This window comes from Acinonyx jubatus, chromosome X, assembly GCF_027475565.1.
Source record: "Acinonyx jubatus isolate Ajub_Pintada_27869175 chromosome X, VMU_Ajub_asm_v1.0, whole genome shotgun sequence".
NCBI classification, from domain to species: domain Eukaryota; kingdom Metazoa; phylum Chordata; class Mammalia; order Carnivora; family Felidae; genus Acinonyx; species Acinonyx jubatus.
Window position 1 is genome coordinate 105,929,973 of NC_069389.1, and position 23,458 is coordinate 105,953,430.

Below are 23,458 nucleotides of genomic sequence, written 5' to 3' on the forward strand. Positions count from 1 at the left end.
CCAAACAGTGGGGTTCAGCTGGCCTCATGGGGTAACAGAGTTGATACTGCAGATACCAGTAATTTGTTAACATTAGGCTCCACGATCTCCCCAGCAAATAGTACAACTCTGGAGCAGTTACTCTTTAGGCGTTCGGAATTTCGGAACAGAGAGCCATTTCCTACCACCTGGCCACCCATGTTGATGCAGAACTTTAAACGTACTCCTCCAACCCGCTGTTAATATGTGTGGATCATTTTGTAAGTGGAGAAGTGGACTCTTCCCTTCAGGGACTTCCTCTGCTTCAATGTGCCGGCTGTGCAGTTACGGTTTACAGTCCCTGGCTCTTTGGGAATTTTAAACTGGTATGTAGATATCATCTCAGCCTTGTAAATTATTGAAAAGCAAGCCAAACATACTTATTTGCGTTCTCCAGCACAAACATCTTTTCACAGAAATCAAAGGTTAGAAGTTGTAGTCCTCCAAAAGAATACAAACATAGAGTCTGGGCTTTTTTTGGTTTGGTTTGGTTTGTGATTGGCGTTTTCACTGAGCCCTGCTGTGGACCAGAAACCTGTAAAAAGAGCCTCTGTGGGCAAAGCTTCCTTGAGCAGGGAAGAGCCCCCACCAGCTCACCATTCCTGCCTGTGCCCACTCAGGCACTCAGACTGTGTAACAGTCTTCTGAAGGTCCAGATCTATGGCCATCCTCCAGTGAGGCTTGTCTTCCAGAAGCGGTAATCAGAAGGAAGCAGGCAGAAAATCTGTCTGACGGCTCTGGTTCCTTCCCTGCCCTGGTACCACCAAACAGCTCGCTTGCTAGGAGGAATGGTTCTTTTCAGATCTGGAAGTCGCTTAGTCATACCTCTAATAACATTTTACGCTTTCTATGAATACTCTTCAGTGAGGAACAGACAGTTGGTAAGTTTCCATTTTGGAATCGGTACCCCCAGAAAGGACACACATCATTTTAAACCTGGAAAACAGATGTTTTTGGTCATGTGGAACTACAAATCAGATAACCATCCAATAATAAGATCTTTTCATTTTTCTTTTAAATGTCAGGTGAATGGGAAGCATTCTGAATTCATAAGGTAGAATGTAGTACTTATTAGAAACAATCTTGTGGCAAAAGAAAAATTTCCCCAGCTATGCACTGCTGGGAGCGTTACTTTTTTCTTCTCTTGACAAAAATATAAAGACACGTCAGGTTTACAATTCTCAGGTTCCGAGTGCCTAATTTCTATACATAAAGACAAGTTATGTGAACCACGCCTAGAACTCCATTCCCCTCCCTGCTGTCATGCGGACGTATTTGCTCTCTTTTTGTGCCGGAGACACGGCCGCTAGCAAAGACTCTCAGTTGTTCCTTCAGTTCAGGCTGTGATAGGAGAGTGGACATCAAAACTGGGGGGAGGGAGATACGTTGTTACTCTCTCGCGCGCGCGCATCTTACATGGTGTCAGCATCCGGAAAGGAGGAATCCCTAAATCTCAATTTACCTGAGCCCTTCCTCCCCGGCCCCTGACATTAGGCCACATCCCAGTACTCACACTGCAGTGTCACCCACCATGAGGTTACTGGGGGCCATTCTCTGCCATGATAAAGCCCCAGCCTCATGGACACATGTGGACGTTTTGAATGGAACTCCTGAGTACTTCCCAGGGATTTTAGAGTTTTAGAGTTTAGCTCGAGAATCCTCCTCCTACAGCTGGGGCTGTAAAGGTAAGAAATGTGTTCCTGACATCCCAGGGTGAAGCACAACACTGAGTGTGTTTTTCCCCCCAGAAACATTGTTATGATAAAAATAGTAGTTTGTTTCTCTGGCACTCCTCATGCTGTAGTATGGATACCTTTGTGTTAAATTGTCTTTTTGTGGGGGGTTACCCCAGGAACCTAGACATTATTTCTAAGGGAAATTGCTTGCTTTCCAAATTCTAAACGCCTTACTTATAATGGACTTTTAAAACACAAGCCACTCACAACTTGGATACTTGCCAGTAGAGTAAACTCAACCGTTCTACTTACAGTCAATTCTGTGGTCCCACAAAAATTCAGAGCATACTACTGATGACATGGGGAGAGAAGTGTCCATAGTATTTCAAGCTAGAGCTGAAAGAAGAACAGATTCGATGGTTTATTCTGATTGGTATCTGATGGCGCTGAAGGGTGTCTGTGTACATGTGTGTGTATACCTGATTTGGAATTTATATATACTCTGCCAATGAGCCCCATTGCTTCTTGGACAATTTACAGTGACGTAAATTCCACCTGGAGTAATCATATGCTCTTTAAGCTACGCACTCCCTTTCTCGTATCCATTTACCTCGGCAGTGGGACACGGTGGGGTGCGGAGGGAGAGGGACACTAATTCTTTCTAAGCTCCACCTGTGTACCAAAAATGCCCATTAATCATGGCTGATGAAAGTGGGAAAGTACATAAAAACAAAAGCCAAAAACTGAAACAAGGCAAACTGTCTAGTGTCCTCAAACTCTAAAATCATATGCGAAAAACCCAGAAGCCCCATTTAAAATTTCTACACATCTACACACCAGAGGCGCCTGGATAGCTCAGTCAACTAAGCATCCGACCTCTGCTCAGGTCATGATCTCGAAGTTCATAGGTTTGAGCCCCATGTGAGGCTCTGTGCTGACAGTGCACAGCCTGCTTGGGATTCTCTCTCTCTCCCTCTCACTCTCTGCCCCTCTCCCACTTCTGCTCTCTCCTCTCAAAATGAATACACTTTAAAATTTCTACAAGTCTCCACATACCTCCTCATTCTTTAATGTAATTATCTTTTCCTTTCAGTATCATTCAAAATAATAATTTAAGGCTATGGTTTATTTTTTCTGGGTTTTGTAACAATTTTTAATAGTTCAACAATTTTAAAAACAGTATTTATTTAGCTATATCACAAGCTAAATAGGTAGGGAGAAAGGTCAAGACTCAGAACTTTTATCTGTAATGCTCTGTGGGAAAATATATTCTGCGTTTCAAACAACTGATCTTAAACTTGTATTTTAGAACCAGTACATTAGTCTGTCAGATTTCATGTTTTATGCTACTATGTTATTTCGCTCGGGCTTGTAATGATTAAATTGTTTCATAACTTTACAGGGTTCAAAATTATGGATAATAATGGAATACCTGGGTGGTGGTTCAGCACTGGATCTTGTAAGTATTTTTAAATAATTACACACATACCTGTCTGTACTTTAGCTTTTTTTATTTTAATTGGAGTAAGCAATGGCTTTTGGGCAAGCTGAGTGGTTGCTTTAGATAATACATTCAAATTAAGGTCTCTATTCAGGACTATAGATTGAGCCGTATTGCAAGATTGGGCATATTGCTGACGTTTTTAGAGTACATATGAAACGCAAATAGCTTCATGAAATAAAGCTCCCCAAATTAGGACTGTGTGTGACCATTGCCATCAGTTTAGAGTTTTACTTTGCAGGCGTTTCCCTGAAAAGACTGAACGTTCTTGGATTTTTGAAATATGTAATTCAGATAAGTATCACTAAAACTAGTTCTTGGGTTCTCACCAAGTGCGCCTGCAGACCCAATTCTCTGCAGAATTCTCTCTGCCCCTCTAAAGGTCATTTGGAAATGTGATGGTACTTTTGGTTGTCATACTGACTTGGAAGTGTTACAGCCATTTTAGTGGGCAAAGATCAGGATGCTAAAATCCTGCAGTGAACAGGAAAAGTTCCACCCAGTGAAGATGGGAACACACACATAAATTCCTTTGAGAAACACTGGTTGTTTTCCCCAAGTTAGTGTGATTCTGTCATTGCTGTTTTCTTCTCCCTTTTAAACCTTTATTAATATGGCGTTGTATTGAAAATTCAATACGAATTACTAGAGGCAACTTGGTGTAGTAGAGATGGCCACTGGGTGGCCTATGGGAGTGTGAGGTGATGGGGCGAGCGGTCTTCGTAACCGAATCTGTGACTGGGAACCAGGCACACAAATTTCTTACATTTGGATATCCTATAAAACAAAGAAGTTGCACTAAGTTATTTTTAAGTTCTCTTCCATCTTGAAAATATATACGGACCCTGACACAGGGCTCAATCCCACGACCCTGGGATCATGATCTGAGCCGAATTCCAGAGTCGGGCGTTAAACTGGCTGATCCACCCAGGCACCCCTCCATCTTGGATATTCTGTGACTTATATTGTCTTAGCATGCTCCTGGATTTAGAAATGATAAGAGTATGCTGTCTCTAAAAATAAAGTGTTTTGATGACTAAGATCATCAAGTAACATTTTAACTCTTATTTTTAAGTGGAGATGAGTTTCCCTAACTATAAGTGATTAAATATTTCTAAAGGGCTTTAATCCTCCCTGCCAATGGCTCCAAAGTTTCAAATCATCCTGTGAACAGAAATGACTCTAAGATTTTCTTTCCTTTAAACAGAACCATATTTAAAGCCTTCTAAAGAAGTGGTAATTAAATTTGATGGAGAGTCTCATCTCCTTCTAGGAATTCATCTCATTTTAGTCTGTTGCCGAGTTAGGTAATCCTTCCTTGTGTCTCATCTAATTCGTACATCCCAAAGCTTGAGTTCATTTTGTCTTTCTCCTCTCTAGTGATAGAACACAACTGGTATTTCTTTGTAGAATAATCCTTCATGCTTATGGAGTCAGATCTCTTTCTTCTCCTGAAGTTAAATGGCCCCATTTCCATTTGTCTTGTCACATAGTTTTATTACACAATAGTTTTTTCATTAGCTCCACAAGAAGTGTCTCAACTGCTCCATGATCCTCCTCCTACCCTTTAAATATCCAGAGCTCTTTCCAAATTTATCGTAGTTACCTCCTCGGGTCCCCCAAGGTGCTAACCATATGTCTTCCCTGTTTCGTGGGCATTGGCAAAGCTAGTGCACTGCCGTCGGCAGGATCAGCAATAGCAATGTTAAGCACTGGACGCTGGCCCAACCCTAACTAATAATGTGAGCTGTAGTAGTAGTTGGTCAGTTTTATGTGATCTCTGAGTGAAGTCTCTTAATTTCATCCTGCCGTTCTGATCTCTGCCTAATAGAACAAATTGCCAAGTTGCATAAATTCAATAAACTTAAGATGTTTTTAGCCCTGTCGTAGCTAAAAATCAAGAGACCTACGTCCTAGACCTGGTTCTGCCGTTGACTAGCTGGCTAATAATGGACAAGTCATTGAACCTCTGTGCCTTAATTTCCTCACATGTTGAATGAAGAAATTAGATGAATGATCTCTCGAGGTTTGTGTCCCTAGCTCAAGAATTCAATAATACTGTGATTGAATTATAAACATTTAACTGGCCTTTGTAAGGAGGGCAAATGATGAGAAAATGTGCTGTTTCTTCTCCGTGTATAGTGCCATACAAACAAATGCTATCATTTGGGGAATCTAAGAAGGATTGGGTTTGAGGGAGGGCACTGCTACCAGGGACAAGAAAAAACGACAGGGATGCTGAGAAGAGAATATTTGTCACTTTAAGATTTTATTTTTAAGTAATCTCTACACCCATCATGGGGCTCGAACTCAAAACCCCGAGAGTCACATGCTGACTGAGCCAGCCAGGTGCCCCAATATTTCTCACTTTAAATTGGTGCCTAAATAATGGAATGCGATTATGACTTGTAATTGACATCAACATTTTATAGTGTATACTTCAAGATTCTCTCCCATTCCTTTTTTTTTTTAACTTTTTTAATGTTTATTTATTTTTGAGAGAGAGAGAGAGAGAGACAGAGCATGAGTGGGGGAGGGGCAGAGAGAGAGGGAGACACAGAATCCGAAGCAGGCTCCAGGCTCGGAGCCGCCAGCACAGAGCCCGACGCGGGGCTCGAACCTACGAACTGTGAGATCATGACCTGAGCCGAAGTTGGACACTTAACCGACTGAGCCACCCAGGCACCCCGATTCTCTCCCATTCTTGAAAAAAATTAGTTATACATGAACAGACTCTGATTTTTTTAAATCATACCTCACTTCTTTCCAGTGGGAATTGCAGTGGCTTACAACAAAAACACGTATGATAAGGTTAGGAGGATAAAATAGCACCAAAGACAAAAGTTGGAAACAATATGCTAACCGTAAGAGAAGGCACGGACATAACCTGCTGCATTAGGACCAGCTGAAAGTCACAGGAGTGGGGAAGATCCCCAGGCCCACAAGTATACAGTCTGTGAAAGAGCAGGTGACCCGCTCTTGCATGTCCTCAGTTGACAATAAGGCCAGTACACTGGCCCTGGAGGCAGAGATATTAGCTATTAGAGACACGGCACTGTCTTTGGCCACTGAAGACAAGTTCAGTTATGCACTCCAGGGACAGTGGACCAAGATCTCGGCGTTCTCTCTCTCCCAGGGAATAGCAATCTCTGTTCCATCTACTTTACCTCCTCTATCACTCCAGCTCCCTTTTTTCTCCTTCTCTCATCATTGTCGACATGGCTAATGATACATTTTTAACCACAAGGCTTGAAAGAGTTTTCTGTCAGATAATGCACCAGAAAAACCCAGCTGTACTACCCAGTTCCCATTGCCCTGCCATGGCTTCTCCCCGACTCCACCATCTTCCTCCAGTACCCAGTTAATTGAGATTTTATTTTTCCTGAATTTGAAGCTGGACCTAAATATACCAGATGAGCCAGTGGGTCTTGAGGACCTCTTCTTTGTTTGTTTTTACTTAAATATATTCTTTAAAATTCTGTATTAGGTAACACACTGGCTTATCCAGGCCACTTTCAGAAGCCCTTCAGAATGATAAGTAGTGTCCCTTATATATACCTTGCCCAATTTCTTTTTTTTAATGTTTATTTTATTTTTGAGAGAGAGAGAGACAGAGCATGAGCAAGGGAGGGGCAGAGAGAGAGGGAGACACAGAATCCAAAGCAGGCTCCTGGCTCCAAGCTATCAGCACGGAGTCCGACGCGGGGCTCGAACCCGCAAGCTGTGAGATCATGACCTGAGCTGAAGTCGGATGCTCAACCTACTGAGCCACCCGGGCATCCCAGACCTTGCCCAGTTTCTTAAGTGAGTGAGGGCATACCTCCTCTGGCCCTGTCAACATTTTCTGATCAGTGGTACCAACATTTGTCTTTAAATTATTTGGTAGTACCTCAGAATTTCATTGCCGGCAATCAATAAAATGCCATTTTCACCTTTGAGAACAACTTTAATCACTACTGTTTAAATAGAAACTTTTGGAGTGGAAGTTAATAGACTTATAAGTAAATAGATAATGTTACCTAGGAAAGGCACCTATTGAACTACGGGCATCCCTGGAGTATACTGTATATCCAGACCACAGCTAATATTTAGTGGTGAAACTGAAGTATGGGTTCTATTTTAAGCTGTTAAATTGCAACATGAAAGTGCCCTTTATTCAGAATAAATATGGCATTCATGAAAGATGAAATACACAAGGTGCCAAAGAGCTGTGAATCCCTCCCAGTGTGAGGCAGAGTGGGCGATGTTTGATTTTCACCACCTCCTCCCTCCTTCCAGCAAACAGCTCAACCTCAGCCCTGACTTCAGATTCCCACCCTTCCTGTAATAATATTGTACAGTCCACTGTTTGTGCTTTATGAGGTACCAGAATTTTAAAATAGCCATTTATTTTAAAGGGAGATTTTCAGATACTCCATTACAAGTTCTCCCGAAACCTAATCATTGCTTTCCTTGTATTCCAGTTGGAACTATTGGCTTTAGGACGGGGATGGGGAAAGAAAGGGGAAATGTGTTACATTTAGTTAAAAAACCATACCCCTTCATGATTCGATCTTTTTTTTTTTTTTACAATGAAGTCTGAACAGATTAATTGTTGTATTCCTGACTAACTTTTAAAATCTCAGCCTCGGAAAGGCTGCCTGCTTTACAGTGTTATTGAGATACATAAATGCTAAGAACTGTGCTGTGGCTGACCTGTACCATTGAGCTGAGTTGCTGCGGAAATCTTACAGACTTTTTGATCTCAAAATCAGTTTAGTGTAAATAGTTAATCATTTAAATAGCAAATGTCAAAATTTAAGTAGCTGATTTCTTTTTTCCTAGCCAAAGAAAGAAAGAAAAGAAAAGAAAGCTAGTTCTGTCATTATTTAAGAGTATTTCTTAAATCTTTGATGTAAATATTTAAGAACCTCACGATTTGGAGCTGGTACATACAGAGGTAACACTGCTTGTATTATCTTTTGAGATTAAATCTAATCCATTTAAAAACCATTTCAGCCTTAACCATTTCAGACTTAACTTGTTTACTATCTTCCCTTACCTTTTTAATCTTTTTCTCCTTTGTTTAAATATTGGCTTAATAAGCAGAATTGCTTCATATATCTAAGTGATTCCCTTATTTCAAAGATCATATCAAGTTAGTACTTCATTGTTTGGAACTTATATATGTTTGTAAAAGTGTGTGTGTTTTCCCCCTAAGCTTCGAGCTGGTCCATTTGATGAGTTCCAGATTGCTACCATGCTAAAGGAAATTTTGAAAGGTCTGGACTATCTGCATTCAGAAAAGAAAATTCACCGAGACATAAAAGGTATACAAAAATCTTACATGAACCTGAGAAAAGTAGCTGCATTCTGAGGAAACTGAGCGTTTTTTGTTTCTTTTTTCCTCCTAGCTGCCAACGTCTTGCTGTCAGAACAAGGAGATGTTAAACTTGCTGACTTTGGAGTTGCTGGCCAGCTGACAGATACACAAATTAAAAGAAATACCTTTGTAGGAACACCATTTTGGATGGCTCCTGAAGTTATTCAACAGTCGGCTTATGACTCAAAAGTAAAGTGTTACCTGTACAAACTTTAGTTTTTAATAATAGGTTTTATAGAGCGTGCTATTCTATATAATAAACCGTCCCAGTTTTCCTTGTTTTAGAAGTATTTCTAAAGCTAGAGTTATGTCAACTAATGTTAACCCATTAGTTCCCTGGATGCTGATCATATTTGGACCTTATTCCCTTCAATGGCCTTGCATTCCACTTAGAATAAAATCCAAAGTCCTTACTATCACATACATGGCTCTTGATGATCTGGCCCTTGTCTGCCTCCTCAACCTCATCTCTTATTACTCTCCCTCTATATTCTGTCTGCTTTGGCCACAGTGGGTGCTATGTCCCACAAACATAGCAAGTACGCTCTGGCCTCAGGACCTTTGCACTCACCATTCTTTCTATCTGGAATAACTTTCCTCCCAATCAGGTCTCTGCTTAAACATTACCTCACAGAATAGTCTTCCCTAGCCATCCCATGTAAATTTGCAACCCCTTGCAATCATCCATTATTCCGTGATCCTGATTTGTTATTTTCTTCATTGAACCTAGCACCATCTGACATTGTATAATTTACATATTTGTCTCTTCCGTTAGAACACAAGCCCCTTCAGAGCAGAGATTTTTGTCTGTTTTATTCACCACTGGAATCCTCAGTATCTAGAATATGGTGCCAGGCAAAAAGTTAGGGAATTTGATAATTCTTTTTTTTTATGAAATCTATTGTCAAATTAGTTTCCATACAACACCCGGTGCTCATCCGATAATTCTTTTTTTAAGTAGGCTTCACACCCAGTGCTGAGCCCAATGTGGGACTTGACCTCACCACCCTTAAGATCAAGACCTGAGCTGAGATCAAGAGTTAGACACGGAACTGACTGAGCCATCCAGTCACCCCAGGAATTTGTTAATTTTTTTAAATAAATGAATTATATTAATAAAAATTTATTGCCATTGCATTTCTTGAGACACTTCATTTTTTTTTGAGTTTGTTTATGTATGTATGTCTGTCCTCTCTGCCCTCAACTTGGGGCTTGAATCTACTACCCCAAGGTCAAGAATTGCATGATCTTCCAAGTGAGCCAGCCAGGCACTCCTTTTAAGACACCTTTTTTAAAGTTTATTTATTTATTTTGAGAGAAAGAGAGAGAGTGAGCAGGGGAGGGGCAGAAAGAGAAGCAGGCTCCACACTGTCAGCAAGAAGCCTGACACCGGGCTCGACCTCATGAATCATGAGATTGAGATCATGACCTGAGCCAAAACCAAGAGTCACACGCTCAACCCACTGAGCCACCCAGGTGCCCCAGGACACTTTAATATCATATGACCCATAGGCTATTTTGTGGCAGTCTGCTGGAATGGAATTTCGAGGTAATTTTTTTTTCTTTCTCTTACCTCAGGCTGACATTTGGTCATTGGGAATTACTGCTATTGAGCTAGCCAAAGGAGAGCCACCCAACTCTGATATGCATCCAATGAGAGTTCTGTTTCTTATTCCAAAAAACAACCCGCCAACTCTTGTTGGAGACTTTACTAAGTCCTTCAAGGAGTTTATTGATGCTTGCCTGAACAAAGATCCATCATTTGTGAGTATATATTGCTCTTACTACTATTTGTTTTCTATTATTAAAGCTATTTAAAGCAAATGTAGTTTTTCTACAGTGGGGAATACAGTGCATGGGAAAATTGTCTAAGATCCTTCTAGGAACCTGGTTCTCCCCCCTATCTTGCTAATTCTGTTCAGTTCTTAACAAGGTCCTTACTTCCTTTTCTCCTTGCCCTGTATCTTTTTCTCTTGTTCATGGCCCCTAGCTTCCTCCTTATTCTATTGATCATTTCCCATTTCAGCAGGAAGGAAATTTGAGAAATAAGGTTTCTGTTGTAGGATGTCACTATTAAAGCACACGTGTAACTATTCACAGTGATATTTATTCAACAGTGTTTTCATTTTTCATGACAAGTTATGTGTGCCTTTCACTCGTTTCAAAATTTAACGTTGAGAAATTCCAACATGAAGTTGCATGTTTTTACTGATGTCTAGTGAACTCCACTCGTTTACCTGGCAGATTTGATCACAGTTGCTTTACTACTTCAAAAATAAAGCTGCCTGGTGACTTCTAGAAGCTAGAAGTGTACAAGAACTAAGTTGTGATGTAACTGTTTTAAAATTGAGAATGAACATTCTGATATTGACAAAATACTAGGAGCGAAATATCCCCCACAGGATGCGGCATTTGTATTTACGTGCAGTATGAATTCACGTGTGACGGGGAGAGGATTAATCTGGGGATCACATGATAGGTGCAGATGATAATAAAAGTTTTAGCCTTGCTAGTTTTCATCCAGTTTTTTCAACTTGCAGTAAATATAATAAAAGTATTTTTAAAGCACTATTGTGAAATGGTTGTAAATTTTTACTCCATTTTCAAAACCTTGCCACGTGTCTCTCTGCTTTGGAGAAGGCCCCACCTGCCAGTTTGCTGGTGGACAGGCCACCTTTTTGTCCATTGTGTTTGAACAAATTGGTACCAGAGTAGTAAATTTAATTTGGTTGCCTTGAGCCACTTCAAAGAGTAGAATTAGCCATTGCCCTACAGCATTTTAGCTGTCCTTGTGTCTGTAGACATACTTTTCAGACATACCTTTTCAGCTTAATAATGGAAGTTACTTTTTTTACCACACCTTGCAATCATAAAGGGCCTTGAAATATTCATGTGACCTTCATATCTTTCCCTAGCGTCCTACAGCTAAAGAACTTCTGAAACACAAATTCATTGTAAAAAATTCAAAGAAGACTTCTTATCTGACCGAACTGATAGATCGATTTAAGAGATGGAAGGCAGAAGGGCACAGTGATGATGAATCTGATTCTGAGGGCTCTGATTCGTATGTACAAATCATTTCATTGTTATGTAGGTAGCCCGTTCGAATACTGCGTATCTTCTAACCAGTATCCACTATGCTTTCTCTAGCATAAAATGGAAGCTGTATTTTCAATTTTTATAGTAGAAACTGTGAAAAGCTTTTAAAATCACAGTCTGTGCAGTACAATGAATTTAGAAACATGTTTTTTCTTAGAAGTGAATTGCTCTAGTTTTAAATGGTCTCGGTCTAACCCCTAGTGGATACTTGAGTATATTACAAAATTTTGGAACAAGATTCTATTAAAAGTGTTACATCAGTTTGCCCAAAGTGATAAAGGCTATGTCTTCTCATACTTTGGGGGAAACCTGCAAAATCCCTCTGGAGCACTGACTGCCAGGCCTTTCCCACCTCTTGGCCATGTCCTGAACTGTGATCAGACTGATATATTTAAGTATTCATTTATGTGTGATTTGGACCCTCCTAAAAAAGCTACACCAGTTTTTAACTGCAGCATTTACATTGACATCTTATCTTCTAAGTCCATAACTTAATTTAGACTAGGAAAGTCTGTGGGTTATACCAGAATTTTCTCTTCCACTTGATGAATTGGCACAAAGACAACACCAAATTTCTTTAGACAATACTCTCAGTGTCCTGCCTTTATGAGAAATTGCCCTACTTTTGAAAACAATAAAAAATACCAGGATGATTTTTGTGCCTTGTTGTAATGGTTTGTTGGCCTTAGCGGCCCATGAAAGTAGCACATGGAATGTTAAAAAAGAATCCAAAGGGGCGCCTGGGTGGCTCAGTCGGTTAAGCGTCCATCTCTTGGTTTTGGCTCAGGTCATGATCTCACGGTTTGTGAGTTCAAGTCCCACATCGGGCTCTGCACGGACAGTGTGGAGCCTGCTTGGGATTCTCTCACTCTTAAAACAAACAAACAAACAAACATGAAAAAAATTTTTTTAAAGAATCAAAAGCCACACTACAGGAGATCCTGATCCAGTCAGTGGGGAGGGGTGTGGGCAGGCCTTTCTATACAATAAGAGGTCTCCACATGTGATCCTGATGCATACTTCAGAGTTGAGAACTACTGCTCTTCTTCAAGTAAATTGTATCTACCTGAAACTGAGATCACATCCTTTTTTATACTATGATTTTTGTCTATATCGGGACAACTCTTCAGAGTGTGGCTGCATTGATTTGATATTTTCACCAAGCTGAATTATTTAGGAACTTATATTAGTATTTTGGGCAATCTCTTTAGGGAATCCACCAGCAGAGAAAATAATACTCATCCTGAATGGAGCTTTACCACCGTGCGAAAGAAGCCTGATCCAAAGAAACTACAGAATGGGGCAGTATGTGCATGGAGATAATCACTTACTTCCTCTTGATAGACTCTGTTGAACTACATAGTGAGATTACGATGGCCAAAAATTACTAGAATTTAATACCCCTAAATTCCTGTCTACCTCCCAGTGTCCATAGTATGCTTCATTTGCCATTAGTTTTAAGCTAATTAAGTAAAGGTCATGGAAGTCATTTAAGTGGCCATTGGTATGTTTTTAAATGCATTTTACTTAGAGGTGCATAAACCCAGTGGAATTATGGATATCTATTGTAATCCCAGAAGTTAGAAGCCTTCTGGATGATGGATGGGAATTAGGAAGGAAGCATGGAGACGTGCCTTATATTGGGTCTTTTGGGAGGGAGAATTCAAATTAGTGCTCCCTTGTTATGGAATAAGAAAAACATGAATGATTATTTTAATTTCATGTGTATAATCTAAATTATTTGTTCAAAGGAGCAAGATCTTGTGCAGACCCTGAGCTGTTTGTCTATGATAATCACACCTGCATTTGCTGAAGTAAGTATGGATTCATCAGCTTTGGATATCTACACCAAGAAGTATAGTAATTTTAAATGTTATTGCTATTGATTCTTTCTCAGCTTAAACAGCAGGATGAGAACAACGCTAGCAGGAATCAGGCAATTGAAGAACTCGAGAAAAGTATTGCTGTGGCTGAAGCTGCCTGTCCTGGCATCACAGATAAAATGGTGAAGAAATTAATTGAGAAATTCCAAAAGTAAGCTTGAAATGTCATTTAAAATGTTTATTTTAACATTTTCTGTTGGGTGTTAGTTCGTGATGCAATAGAATTACCTTGATTCAGTCATTGCAATCATTCCTCATTATTAAGTCACTTCTTAAATAGTGGTATGCTTAAAACTGTTTTGTTTGTTGCCCATCTTAAACATTAGCTTTTGGAATTATTATCTTTGGGCATTACAAGGTCGTTTTCCACTGAATGAAATGGCCTGTTTTGTTGTTTTTCTCCTCTGCCTGCTAGCAGGAATATAAACAAAAGGCCGATATGGAGCATATTTTTATTTGGGCCCTTGTAAATACCATTTAGGAATGCTTTCATTCTTGCCGCTACCCTCATCACACTACTATTCGCATAGTTTCCAGTGCTAAAGTTTAACCCCTGTAAGAAAAGTTAAAGGAAGGATTTTAGGTAGAGGAGGTCACTGAAGAGTATAAAACGTCCTTATGATTGACTTCAGTTTCCACACTGTCTCTTGAGCTGTTGGTTTAACTTCGTTCCCATTCAATACAGTTCGCACATTTCATTTGCAAATTCTCTTTTTATTTTTTTTATTCTTTTCAATTTTTTAATGTTTATTTTTCAGAGATAGAGAGAGACAGCACAAGTGGGGAAGGAGCAGAGAGAGGGAGACACAGCATCCGAAGCAGGCTCCAGGCTCTGAGCTGTCAGCACAGAGCCTGACGTGGGGCTTAAACTCACAAACCACGAGATCATGACCTGAGCTGAAGTCGGTGCTTAACTGACGGAGCCACCCAGGCACCCCAACAAGTTCTCTTTTTAAACAAGACTTTATATGCATGCACAAACACACAGCTTCTTAGCTCAAACAAGTTATAAAGCAATACTAACTCTAGCCTCAATCCCATTATATCACTTCTCAGTGCATTTTTCCTTTTTTTTTTTTTTAATTTTTTTTTAGTTATAGTTTTTGAGAGAATGAGCGGGGAGGGGGCAGAAAGAGAAGGCGGGGTACAGAGGATCTGAAGTGGGCTCTGTGCTGACAGCAGAGAGCCCAATGAGGGGCTTGAACTCACGAACCATGAGATCATGACCTGAGCTGAAGTCGGACGTGTAACCAACTGAACCACCCAGGTGCCCCTCAGTACATCTTTCTACTTGTTTTTGTATTTGTGATGCCACTGGGATCAAATTGGAACAAACTATACAGCCTATAAACCATATACTCTGATGGATCTTCTCTCGGATGAAGCCTACTTGTACAGATAAACTGAAGCTCCTCTTAAAAATCCCATAGATTTGGGGCACCTGGGTGGCTCAGGTGGCTGAGCGTCTGACTCTTGGTTTCAGTTCAAGTTGTGATCTCACAGTTTGTGAGTTCGAGCCCCGCATCAGGCTCTGCGCTAACAGTGTGAAGCCTGCTTAAGATATTCTCTCTTTCTCTCTCTCTCTCTCTCTCTCTCTCTCTCTGAAATAAATATCTTAAAAAATCCAATAGATTTTCATGGACAACTCCCACTCTTTTCCAGTTTGCAGACAAATCGGTTGGAGGTTGTAAAATCAGATACAGAAGGGATTTTTGAACTGCTTTATATTTTAACCTCTACATGAGATTCAGTAAGAGAATTTGGTTTGCCGAATCAGTTCCTCCATTGCAGAGTTCACACAGCTGAGAAATAAAAACATACATAGTTACGTATCCGTTTACGTTTTTCTTCATTTTATAGGTGTTCAGCAGATGAATCCCCCTAAGGAACTTCTTATTATTGGCTTCTGTTTCATGCGGACTCAGAGAAACCCACCAAAGCTACTTAAAGCTTAACAATGCTTAACTCATGAGCTCCATGTGCCTTTTGGATCTTTGCAACATTGAAGATTTGGAAGAAGCTCTTCAACTATTTTGTGATGGTGTTTATCATTTTATATCTTAAAGAGATTATTTTGTAAGGAATAACTTTTAATACTGTAGTTTCACCTGTATTCTACTAAATGTTGCAATACAGTTTTGCTTTTAGGTATCATTATTAAGTTACTGGGATGAATACCTTTCATGTTTTGATCTTTAGTTAACTGTGCACCCAAGAAACATACAGGTCTTTCAAAGTCATCCTAAATATTCAACTTTTGTAAATCATCAAGACTCAAAACACTTTATCTTTTAAACCAAGCATTTTCTAAAAATGACTATTGGTGGGGAGATGGAAACAGGTCATATCTTCTTAGGACAGAAGTTTTTAATAAGCTCTTGGCAATGAAACCTGGAAAAGTATTGACTCTTATACAAAATTGGTATGATATCCCAGGCAGCTCAATGACGATCACATTTGAGAGCCCTGTGTTTGAAGCATTTATAGGCAACATGTAGCAACAGTATTTACCTTCTCTTTTAGAAGAGGCTATTAACCCTCATTTAACATGGTTGAAAATTTAAAGCAATACTAATTAGCCAAGGATGGGTTTTTGGCAGTACTGGAGGAATTAGGCTTCGTTTTTAAAATCTTCAATTCATATTGCATATTTTATGCTTGGATTTGGGGGGCTTAAAAAAAAGCTGATAATCATGTGATTAAATACCTGATCAACAGGTAGGAATATAATTTACACCAGCATATTTTTGTCATGGTAGTAAAATGTCCTATAAACTATTTATACTTTTTTTGTTCTTCATAATTATCTAGTACATAAGCATCGTTTGTTCATTTTTGAAAGGGTATTTAAATAAGCATTTTTTAGTTCATATGAAAATAACCATAGTACAGAATGATCTGTGTCCGTACAATGTTAAGTTAGACTGTACAGTTAATTAGCTGTTATATTTATGGTACTGTTACATGGGGTAATACCTTTTTTCTTTTAAGCCCAATATATATATTATGCCTGCCTAAGTTTTGAACTGGGGCTATATTTTCAGTAGTTGTAGAATTATTGGTATTAATTAGTTTTGATAGTTAACGTCTGGTTTAGATCTGCACAATTTGGTTTTTGCACAGAAATCATTTCTAAAAACCTGAATAATTGCCAAATATTAGAAGAAAGACGTTCTTCAAGAATACAGGTTTTAGTCAAAGTGGCCATTACCTCCTCTTTTTCTGTAATAATACAGACACTTGAATAAGTTGTGGTCATGTCATATGCCAAGAAAAATCTTTTCATTGGTGCCTACACTGTAACAATTACTTTTAACACATTGTATTTTGAAGTAATGGTTCAGTTGAAATGTTCACCTGCTATGGAACTGAAAGTCAATTACAGTTTATAACCTATAGAGGTCTAGGAATAATTTTGCAACTCATGTCATGGGTTAAATGAATATTTTTGTAAAAGCAAAGGTAATAAATTTATAAATTGATTATTTGAAACTTGACAACACAGCCACATCATGAGTAGGAATTATATTGCTTATTCATTATAGTTACTAGTCCTATAAACTGTTTCTAGGTGAAGCATACTCCAGTGTTGTGGGCGGGGGGGTTAAAAATAAATATTTAAATTTCATGGTCCTCAGTGTATGTTTTCTCCAGGGGGGTTATGGTGTCATATTTTAATTATTTCAAATTTTTTCTCCTTTGCCCTTTAATTTGCTGTTGGAAATTTAACACCAACGTCTCCATTGGAAACTAGAAGGTATTCTTCATATTCAAACATTGATTATAGCTACAGTGAAGATATGCCCCCCTGTCATGACGAAATTATTGAGAGTCCTCTTTCAGTCAGAAATGTCCTAGGTTGGACAATAAGTTGTACGGTCACCCTAACAATAGTTTTATTAGGAAATCATATACAGACTTGAACCATATAGCTCTTTGGGGAAAACAAATTCCACAAAGACTTCCAGAGCTGAGATGAGAAATAGCATATAAGCCTAAAGGAATTTGAGTTTTCCTAGAGAAAAAGTCGAAGATGAGCTTAATATAGCTTTGAGGATCTATAGGATTAACACATACATAACTGGACTTCAATATATTCTTACTATTAAATAGCTTTTCTTGGGGAGCCTGGGAGTCAGTTAAGCGTCCGAGTCTTGATTTTGGCTCAGGTCATGATCTCATGGTTCATGAGATAAAGCACCACATCAGGCTCCACGCTGACAGCACGAAGACTGCTTAGGATTCTCTCTCTCCCTCTCTGTCTCTACCCTCCCATGCTCGTGCTCTCTCTCTCTCAAATATAGATAGATAGATGCTAGATAGATTTGTGAGTTACTGGGTAGGATTCAAGGAGCAGGGAAAAAAGTGCTAGAATGAGGGAAAGGACTAGAGAAAGGTATGTTAAAAGGATATTTTCTGATATAAGGATGAGGAAAGTAAGAAAACGATTCCATCCATCTTTTCTCCATTAAGTCATGTATAAAAATAGCTTGCTTATGTAATTGCATCATTTGTTTGAAGTTAGTACCCAACATTGTCCTGTAAATATGTTGTACTTAACATTAAAATCAATAAATGGAGTTCTCAGATGGAATGCTGTACCTTCCAGGAGGAATAGTAGGGAAATTCTGAATGGGTCAGGAATAGAATCTTGGTTCATGAACTCAGTCTGGCTTTAGCATGATCCTTTCTCTTTTCAGCAATCACAGTTCAACCACTTCATCCCTGAATATACATTTCCACCTCCCTCCTTCCTTTTTCTTATTTTCTAACTGCCCCTTCCTTTAGTAATAAACCAGAACCAATCATTTCTGAAATTGATTAAAACAAAATGAAGACCCAGGGGTGCCTGGGTGGCTCAGCTGGTTACGCATCCAACTCTTGATTTCAGTTCAAGTCACAATCTCACAGTTTGTGAGATGGAGCCCCACATTCAGGCTCTGGACCGACAGCACAGAGCCTGCTTGGGATTCTCTCTCTCCCCTCTCTGTTCCTCCCCTGCTTGCTCTCTCTCACTCTCTCTAGACAAATAAACTTTTAAAAAGAATAATAACAAGCAAAATGAAGATCATAGTTGCAACTTATTTTTTTAAATAAATGGATGTTCATCACTCTTAAAATTCTGTTCATCTCGTTTCTTTGCCTACATACATGCAAAAAAAAAAAAAAACTAAGTCTTGCAGGAGAAAGTAGATAAACCAACATGTTGACTTTTATCTTTCACTACATGTAATAGTTAAGAATAGAGAAATAAGTCAAGCATCATATCTTCATCAGGCATATATCTGGCTTTAGAAATTAATTCATGAATTTCCGAGGTTGAGAATTTTTCCCAGTCCCAGATGCATCACAAACTTGTATTCTGCCGAGAGGATGTATGCCACCATCTTGTTCCTGAGACATCAGAGGGCCATGCTCCCCCTAATATATGTTATAAAAATCAAAATCTTTAACACGTCACAGAAACATTTGCACTGGAACCTTTAGTCGCAGTATGGTTTAAGAACAAAATGACCAACATAGTCACAATCTACTAAATCACTAAAGGACACAATTCTACATGCCAACCCATACTGTCCTCATTCTTCAATGTGGAAGAGCGCGAACTTCACTGATAACGTCTCTATGGAGAAATGTATCATGGAGATGATAAATGGCCACCTCACCCTACAACAGTGCTGGTGACGAGAAGGTATGTTCCAGAGTCACTTCAGAGGAAACTTGAAGAGAGGAGATTGAGGAACGAGGCAGCAGCTGGATCTTTCATAAGCTCGGTGCCCAAACTCAGGAGATTCCCTTAATGCCAATGAGTAGTAACTAAGAAAATGGTTTGTGCAGAAGGTTCCTTTTTTTTTTCTTTTTTAATCTAAGTTGGCAACATGGAACTGGCCCAGGAATGTTCCTGGCGTTCACACTTCTAAGCTAAAAAGTAATTACACGGTTTTAGCAAAGTCCTGTCTTCAGCAGTCGGTGTACTGAAAGAAACGTCTTCGTCCTCTTCATCTAGCTGTAGACTACCAGAAGATAAGCGGATTCTGGCCATGGGTGACCTTATCCCTTTGCCATACAAAGAGTAGTAGTCCGATTTAAGAATTTCTGATTCTGAATCACTGGATTCACTAGCTACGTATCTTTCTGATGCTCCCTGATGCATTAAAACTGTTGGAAGCTCCTGCTCTGCAAACATATATGGGAAAAAGTCAGCTTTACGACTCAGAGTAGGACAAGGCCCTAAAGGTCTAAATTCAGACCCAAAAGGAAAACGGATTGTTTTCATATCTGATTGGCTCTGGGATCGTTTGGGAGTTTGCTCTTGAATGTTACATGCAAACGCATCTTCTAAATTTGGGTCTTCCGCTTCCAGATCTATGTTGATATTGCTCCTACCACTGGTCCTGGCCATAGCTTCTTGGAGTTCTTCAAAGTCTTGCTGAAAGCTCTTCATTCTGACATTCCTTGGGCTCCTTTTGGCTGGCTTCGTTGCAGTGGGCCCTGGAGAGCTGTCTGGCCTTTCCCTTTCCTCTGCCAAGATCGGAGACCGTCTGGGCACCTGGGGTGGTCTGTCCACGTAAAAAAAGACTTGGGGAGGCATAATATTGACCTGCTGGCCAGTACAAGGTATATAGGGCACATCTGTGTAAGTCAGCCGCCTCGCTGGGCTCACTTCACTTGTGAGGCCGGCAGGTGTGCTCATGTGATTGTCAGCAAACTTACAGCTCGGCTGGAAGGAGCTCAGAGGACTCCTTCCCTCAAAGTAGTCTCTGGGATCGGGGTCTGTGTAAAGAAAAGGGAAAGAGGAACTGCTCTGGGACTGATGTAACAATGCGGGGTCCACCTCTGGTTTGGACCGCTCTGGCGCGGCGGCAAACGTCACCTCGGCCGCGGAGCTCCTCCTCCTACCGTCCAGCACGGGCTCCGAGGCTCGCACCCCATTCGCGGTTCGGTAGTATCCGCCGCCATACGCCAGTCTCAAATCTTCCACCTTGAGAGGGAGGACATGGTGAAAGAAGAGAAGAGTCGTTTGGTGGGGGTGGGGGCAGGGATCCAAAGTAGCCTCCAATTGCACAAAGGTATTTCTCACACGGTCGTTTCAACCCATGTTCTAGTCCCAGGCAGGGCCATAACTTGTGCCATATCCCAATCCCTGCGCTAAAAAGTACACAGGACGCTCTCCTTTCTCACTGCCACCCCAAGCCCAGCCTCTGAGTTCTCCATGTGCTCCAGCCAGCGCGGGACTTTAAGCAGTGCGGTTTAGTAGCTCTACAAATGAGCCAGGGGTTCTGCTTTCTGGTTCTGGTTCTGCCTTTGACTTGCCGTGTGACCTTAGGCAAGTCCCCTAACCTCCCTGCTCCAGCCTCCTCCCTATTTTCTGTAAAATGGTGGGAAGGAGGGCTATGAATGGCATGAGAGGGTCATAGATTAGATGGTACCTTCCAGCATCATACCTCTGTGAAGCTTTTGAGATAAAAGCTGCCTATGACCTGAATGAAGACATGAGCGTTTGTGAGACCTATAATTATTATTATTATTTTTTTTTTTAGGGAGAGCCAAAGAAAAATAATTAACGTGGCTAATGCTATAAAACCCAAACGAAGCCATCATCTCACTGTTCCAGGAGAACAGCACTATTCTTAAATTAAGTGACAAAATTACACAGCAAGAGTACTTTAAAACGTTAACCCAAGACCTTACAGCTTCCTCTAAGCCTTAAGATTTTCATTAGGTAAAAAGGAAGAGCTTTTACTTTTAAACATGCAAAGCCACAGAAATTCATTTGGATCTGCATTTTGCAAGATGTTAGCAACACAAGGTGCAATTTAAAAATGTGCCATATCCTTCCAGTCTATGAAGTACACACCAGTGGTCATTTATTAAATGGTCTTCTATTGGCTGGAAAGACTGAGCTGACAGATCTCCCTAGGAGACCAGCCTATTCAAACATTCACCTTTTTACACACTGGGAGATTCTGGCAGAATCAAATCTTAAAAGCATTTGAAATGTAGATGCATTACATTTATCTAAAGCAGAAAGAATTTTCAGAAACCTTACTTGTTTTGATACATCAGAGAGGAGGTCTGGTGACGACCTGCACTGCCGTTCATGGTACTGAGATGGGTAATGTTTCCTGAAATCCCCAAACAGAGAAGGAATTGAAATGGTCTTCATGCACCTACAGAACATATATAATTCTCTAATTCAACTTAAAATCAACACGAGAGAGAGAAAACCATGTACCTCTCGAATGGTAAGCTCCTCAACCTCCCTTTCTTTCCATATTCCAAAAGTTGCCGTTGGGTTCTTCCGCTATTTTAAGAATGAGACAGACATTTTATTTTAAAAAAGATTTGATGGGGGGAGCCTGGATGGCTCAGTCGGTTAAGCGTCCAACTTCGGCTCGGGTCATGTTCTTGCGGTTCGTGGGTTCGAGCCCCACGTCGGGCTCCATGTTGGCAGCTTGGAGCCTGGAGCCTGCTTTAGATTCTGTGTCTTCCTCTCTCAGCTCCTCCCCTGCTTGCTCTCTCTCTCTCTCTCTCTCTCTCTCAAAAATAAACACTTAAAAAAATTTTTAATGTTTATTTTTGAGAGAGAGTGAGTGTGAGTGGGGGAGGGGCAGGGAGAGAGGGGGACAGAGGATCTGAAGTGGGCTCTCTGCTGACAGCACAGAGTCCAATGAGGGGCTTGAAGTCACGAACTGTGAGATCATGACCCAAGTGGAAGTTGGACACTTAACTAAGCCACCCAGGTGCCCCGAGATAGACATTTTATTAACACTAGCCATAAGCCAGTAGGCTACTAAAACTTGAAAGCTTCGTTTACTGCTGAAGTCGAGTCCACATGAATGACATATGCCATGAATCTTTGACCGTCACAGTAATTAAGAATAATACCCACTTATCCAAATATCAGGCATATATCAACCTCATCTACACAGAGCCCAGGAAATTTTTAAAAGCTTCTGAACAGGACTATATAACAGTTAAAAAATCTGGCCTTGAAAACTAATATACTTTCCTATGAAGGCCTTTTCCCTACCTACAAATTTAGATACAATTTCTTTTTTTCTTAATATTTTTTTAAAGTTTATTTACTGACAGAGAGAGAGAGAGAGAGAGAGAGAGAGAGAGAGAATGGCAGGGAAGGGCAGAGAATCCCAAGCACGTTCCACACTATCAGTACAGAGCTCGATGCAGGGCTCAAACTCAGGAAACCACAAGATCATGACCTGAGCCAAAACCAAGAGTCGGACGCTTAACCCACTGAGCCACCAGGCGCCCCCATACACAATTTCTAATAAGGCTATTTATCTGGTTTCCCAATTCATGACAGAGGAAAAACAGCTAACTAAAACATTAGAAGAGGTTTGCTCCAGCCAGACACATACCAACAAAGAAAGCCAGCTGGGAGAAACACAAAAGCCAAAAAGGAAATCACAAAAATAATAAAGCCCCAAAACTCTGAGCCATTTATCACTGGGGTGCAGGGACTGACATTCCTCTCCCGCCCTGAGGCCATCACTGCACTACAGCTGCCTGTGCAGGTTAATAAGTGATGTTTATAATAACTCAGGTCATTAAGAAAAGGGCAAAATATGCTCAGTATCATCTGTTTAAGGAGGCAGGGATTTGTAAAATACATTTTGGAAAGATTCCATCAAAAATATGTATGTTTTTAAAATCTCCTCAGTTCTTACTGAGGCAGGCCTCCACTATTTGAAAATCCCCTATGGGAAATATTCAATTCGGATTTTTTTTTTTTACCTTAGCTAAGAGTTCTGAAAGCCTCTTCCAAAGAGTGACTAGGCTGGTGCGTTCAAGTAAAAACAAGATCTTATTTTGACCTTGCTTCCATTCTTCCAGTGTTTTCTCACGCTATCTCTTGCCTAACCACCACCAAACGGATGTTGTTGAGCTGCCCTTT

The 23,458-nt window shown here is 40.3% G+C and overlaps 2 protein-coding genes across 3 annotated transcripts in view; one reads left to right on the forward strand and one right to left on the reverse strand.

Annotated features, from left to right (window-relative positions):
• The window catches only part of STK26 (serine/threonine kinase 26), a 54,275-nt gene extending 37,106 nt beyond the window's left edge, over nt 1–17,169 (forward strand). The window contains exons 4-12 of the mRNA XM_027054410.2: nt 3,097–3,153; nt 8,396–8,504; nt 8,589–8,746; nt 10,136–10,321; nt 11,473–11,621; nt 12,868–12,961; nt 13,408–13,470; nt 13,554–13,690; nt 15,400–17,169. Of these exons, the coding sequence (XP_026910211.1) occupies nt 3,097–3,153; nt 8,396–8,504; nt 8,589–8,746; nt 10,136–10,321; nt 11,473–11,621; nt 12,868–12,961; nt 13,408–13,470; nt 13,554–13,690; nt 15,400–15,424 (978 nt within the window). The 3' untranslated portion in view covers nt 15,425–17,169. The remainder of the gene's footprint in view (nt 1–3,096; nt 3,154–8,395; nt 8,505–8,588; nt 8,747–10,135; nt 10,322–11,472; nt 11,622–12,867; nt 12,962–13,407; nt 13,471–13,553; nt 13,691–15,399) is intronic.
• Nucleotides 16,318–23,458, reverse strand: part of FRMD7 (FERM domain containing 7) — a 54,290-nt gene continuing 47,149 nt past the window's right edge. For both annotated transcript variants that reach the window (XM_027054408.2, XM_053201697.1), the window contains exons 10-12: nt 21,776–21,844; nt 21,590–21,665; nt 16,318–20,521 (exon numbers count right to left, since the gene is read on the reverse strand). In XM_027054408.2, coding sequence (XP_026910209.1) covers nt 19,457–20,521; nt 21,590–21,665; nt 21,776–21,844 — 1,210 coding nt within the window. In that variant the 3' untranslated portion in view covers nt 16,318–19,456. The remainder of the gene's footprint in view (nt 20,522–21,589; nt 21,666–21,775; nt 21,845–23,458) is intronic.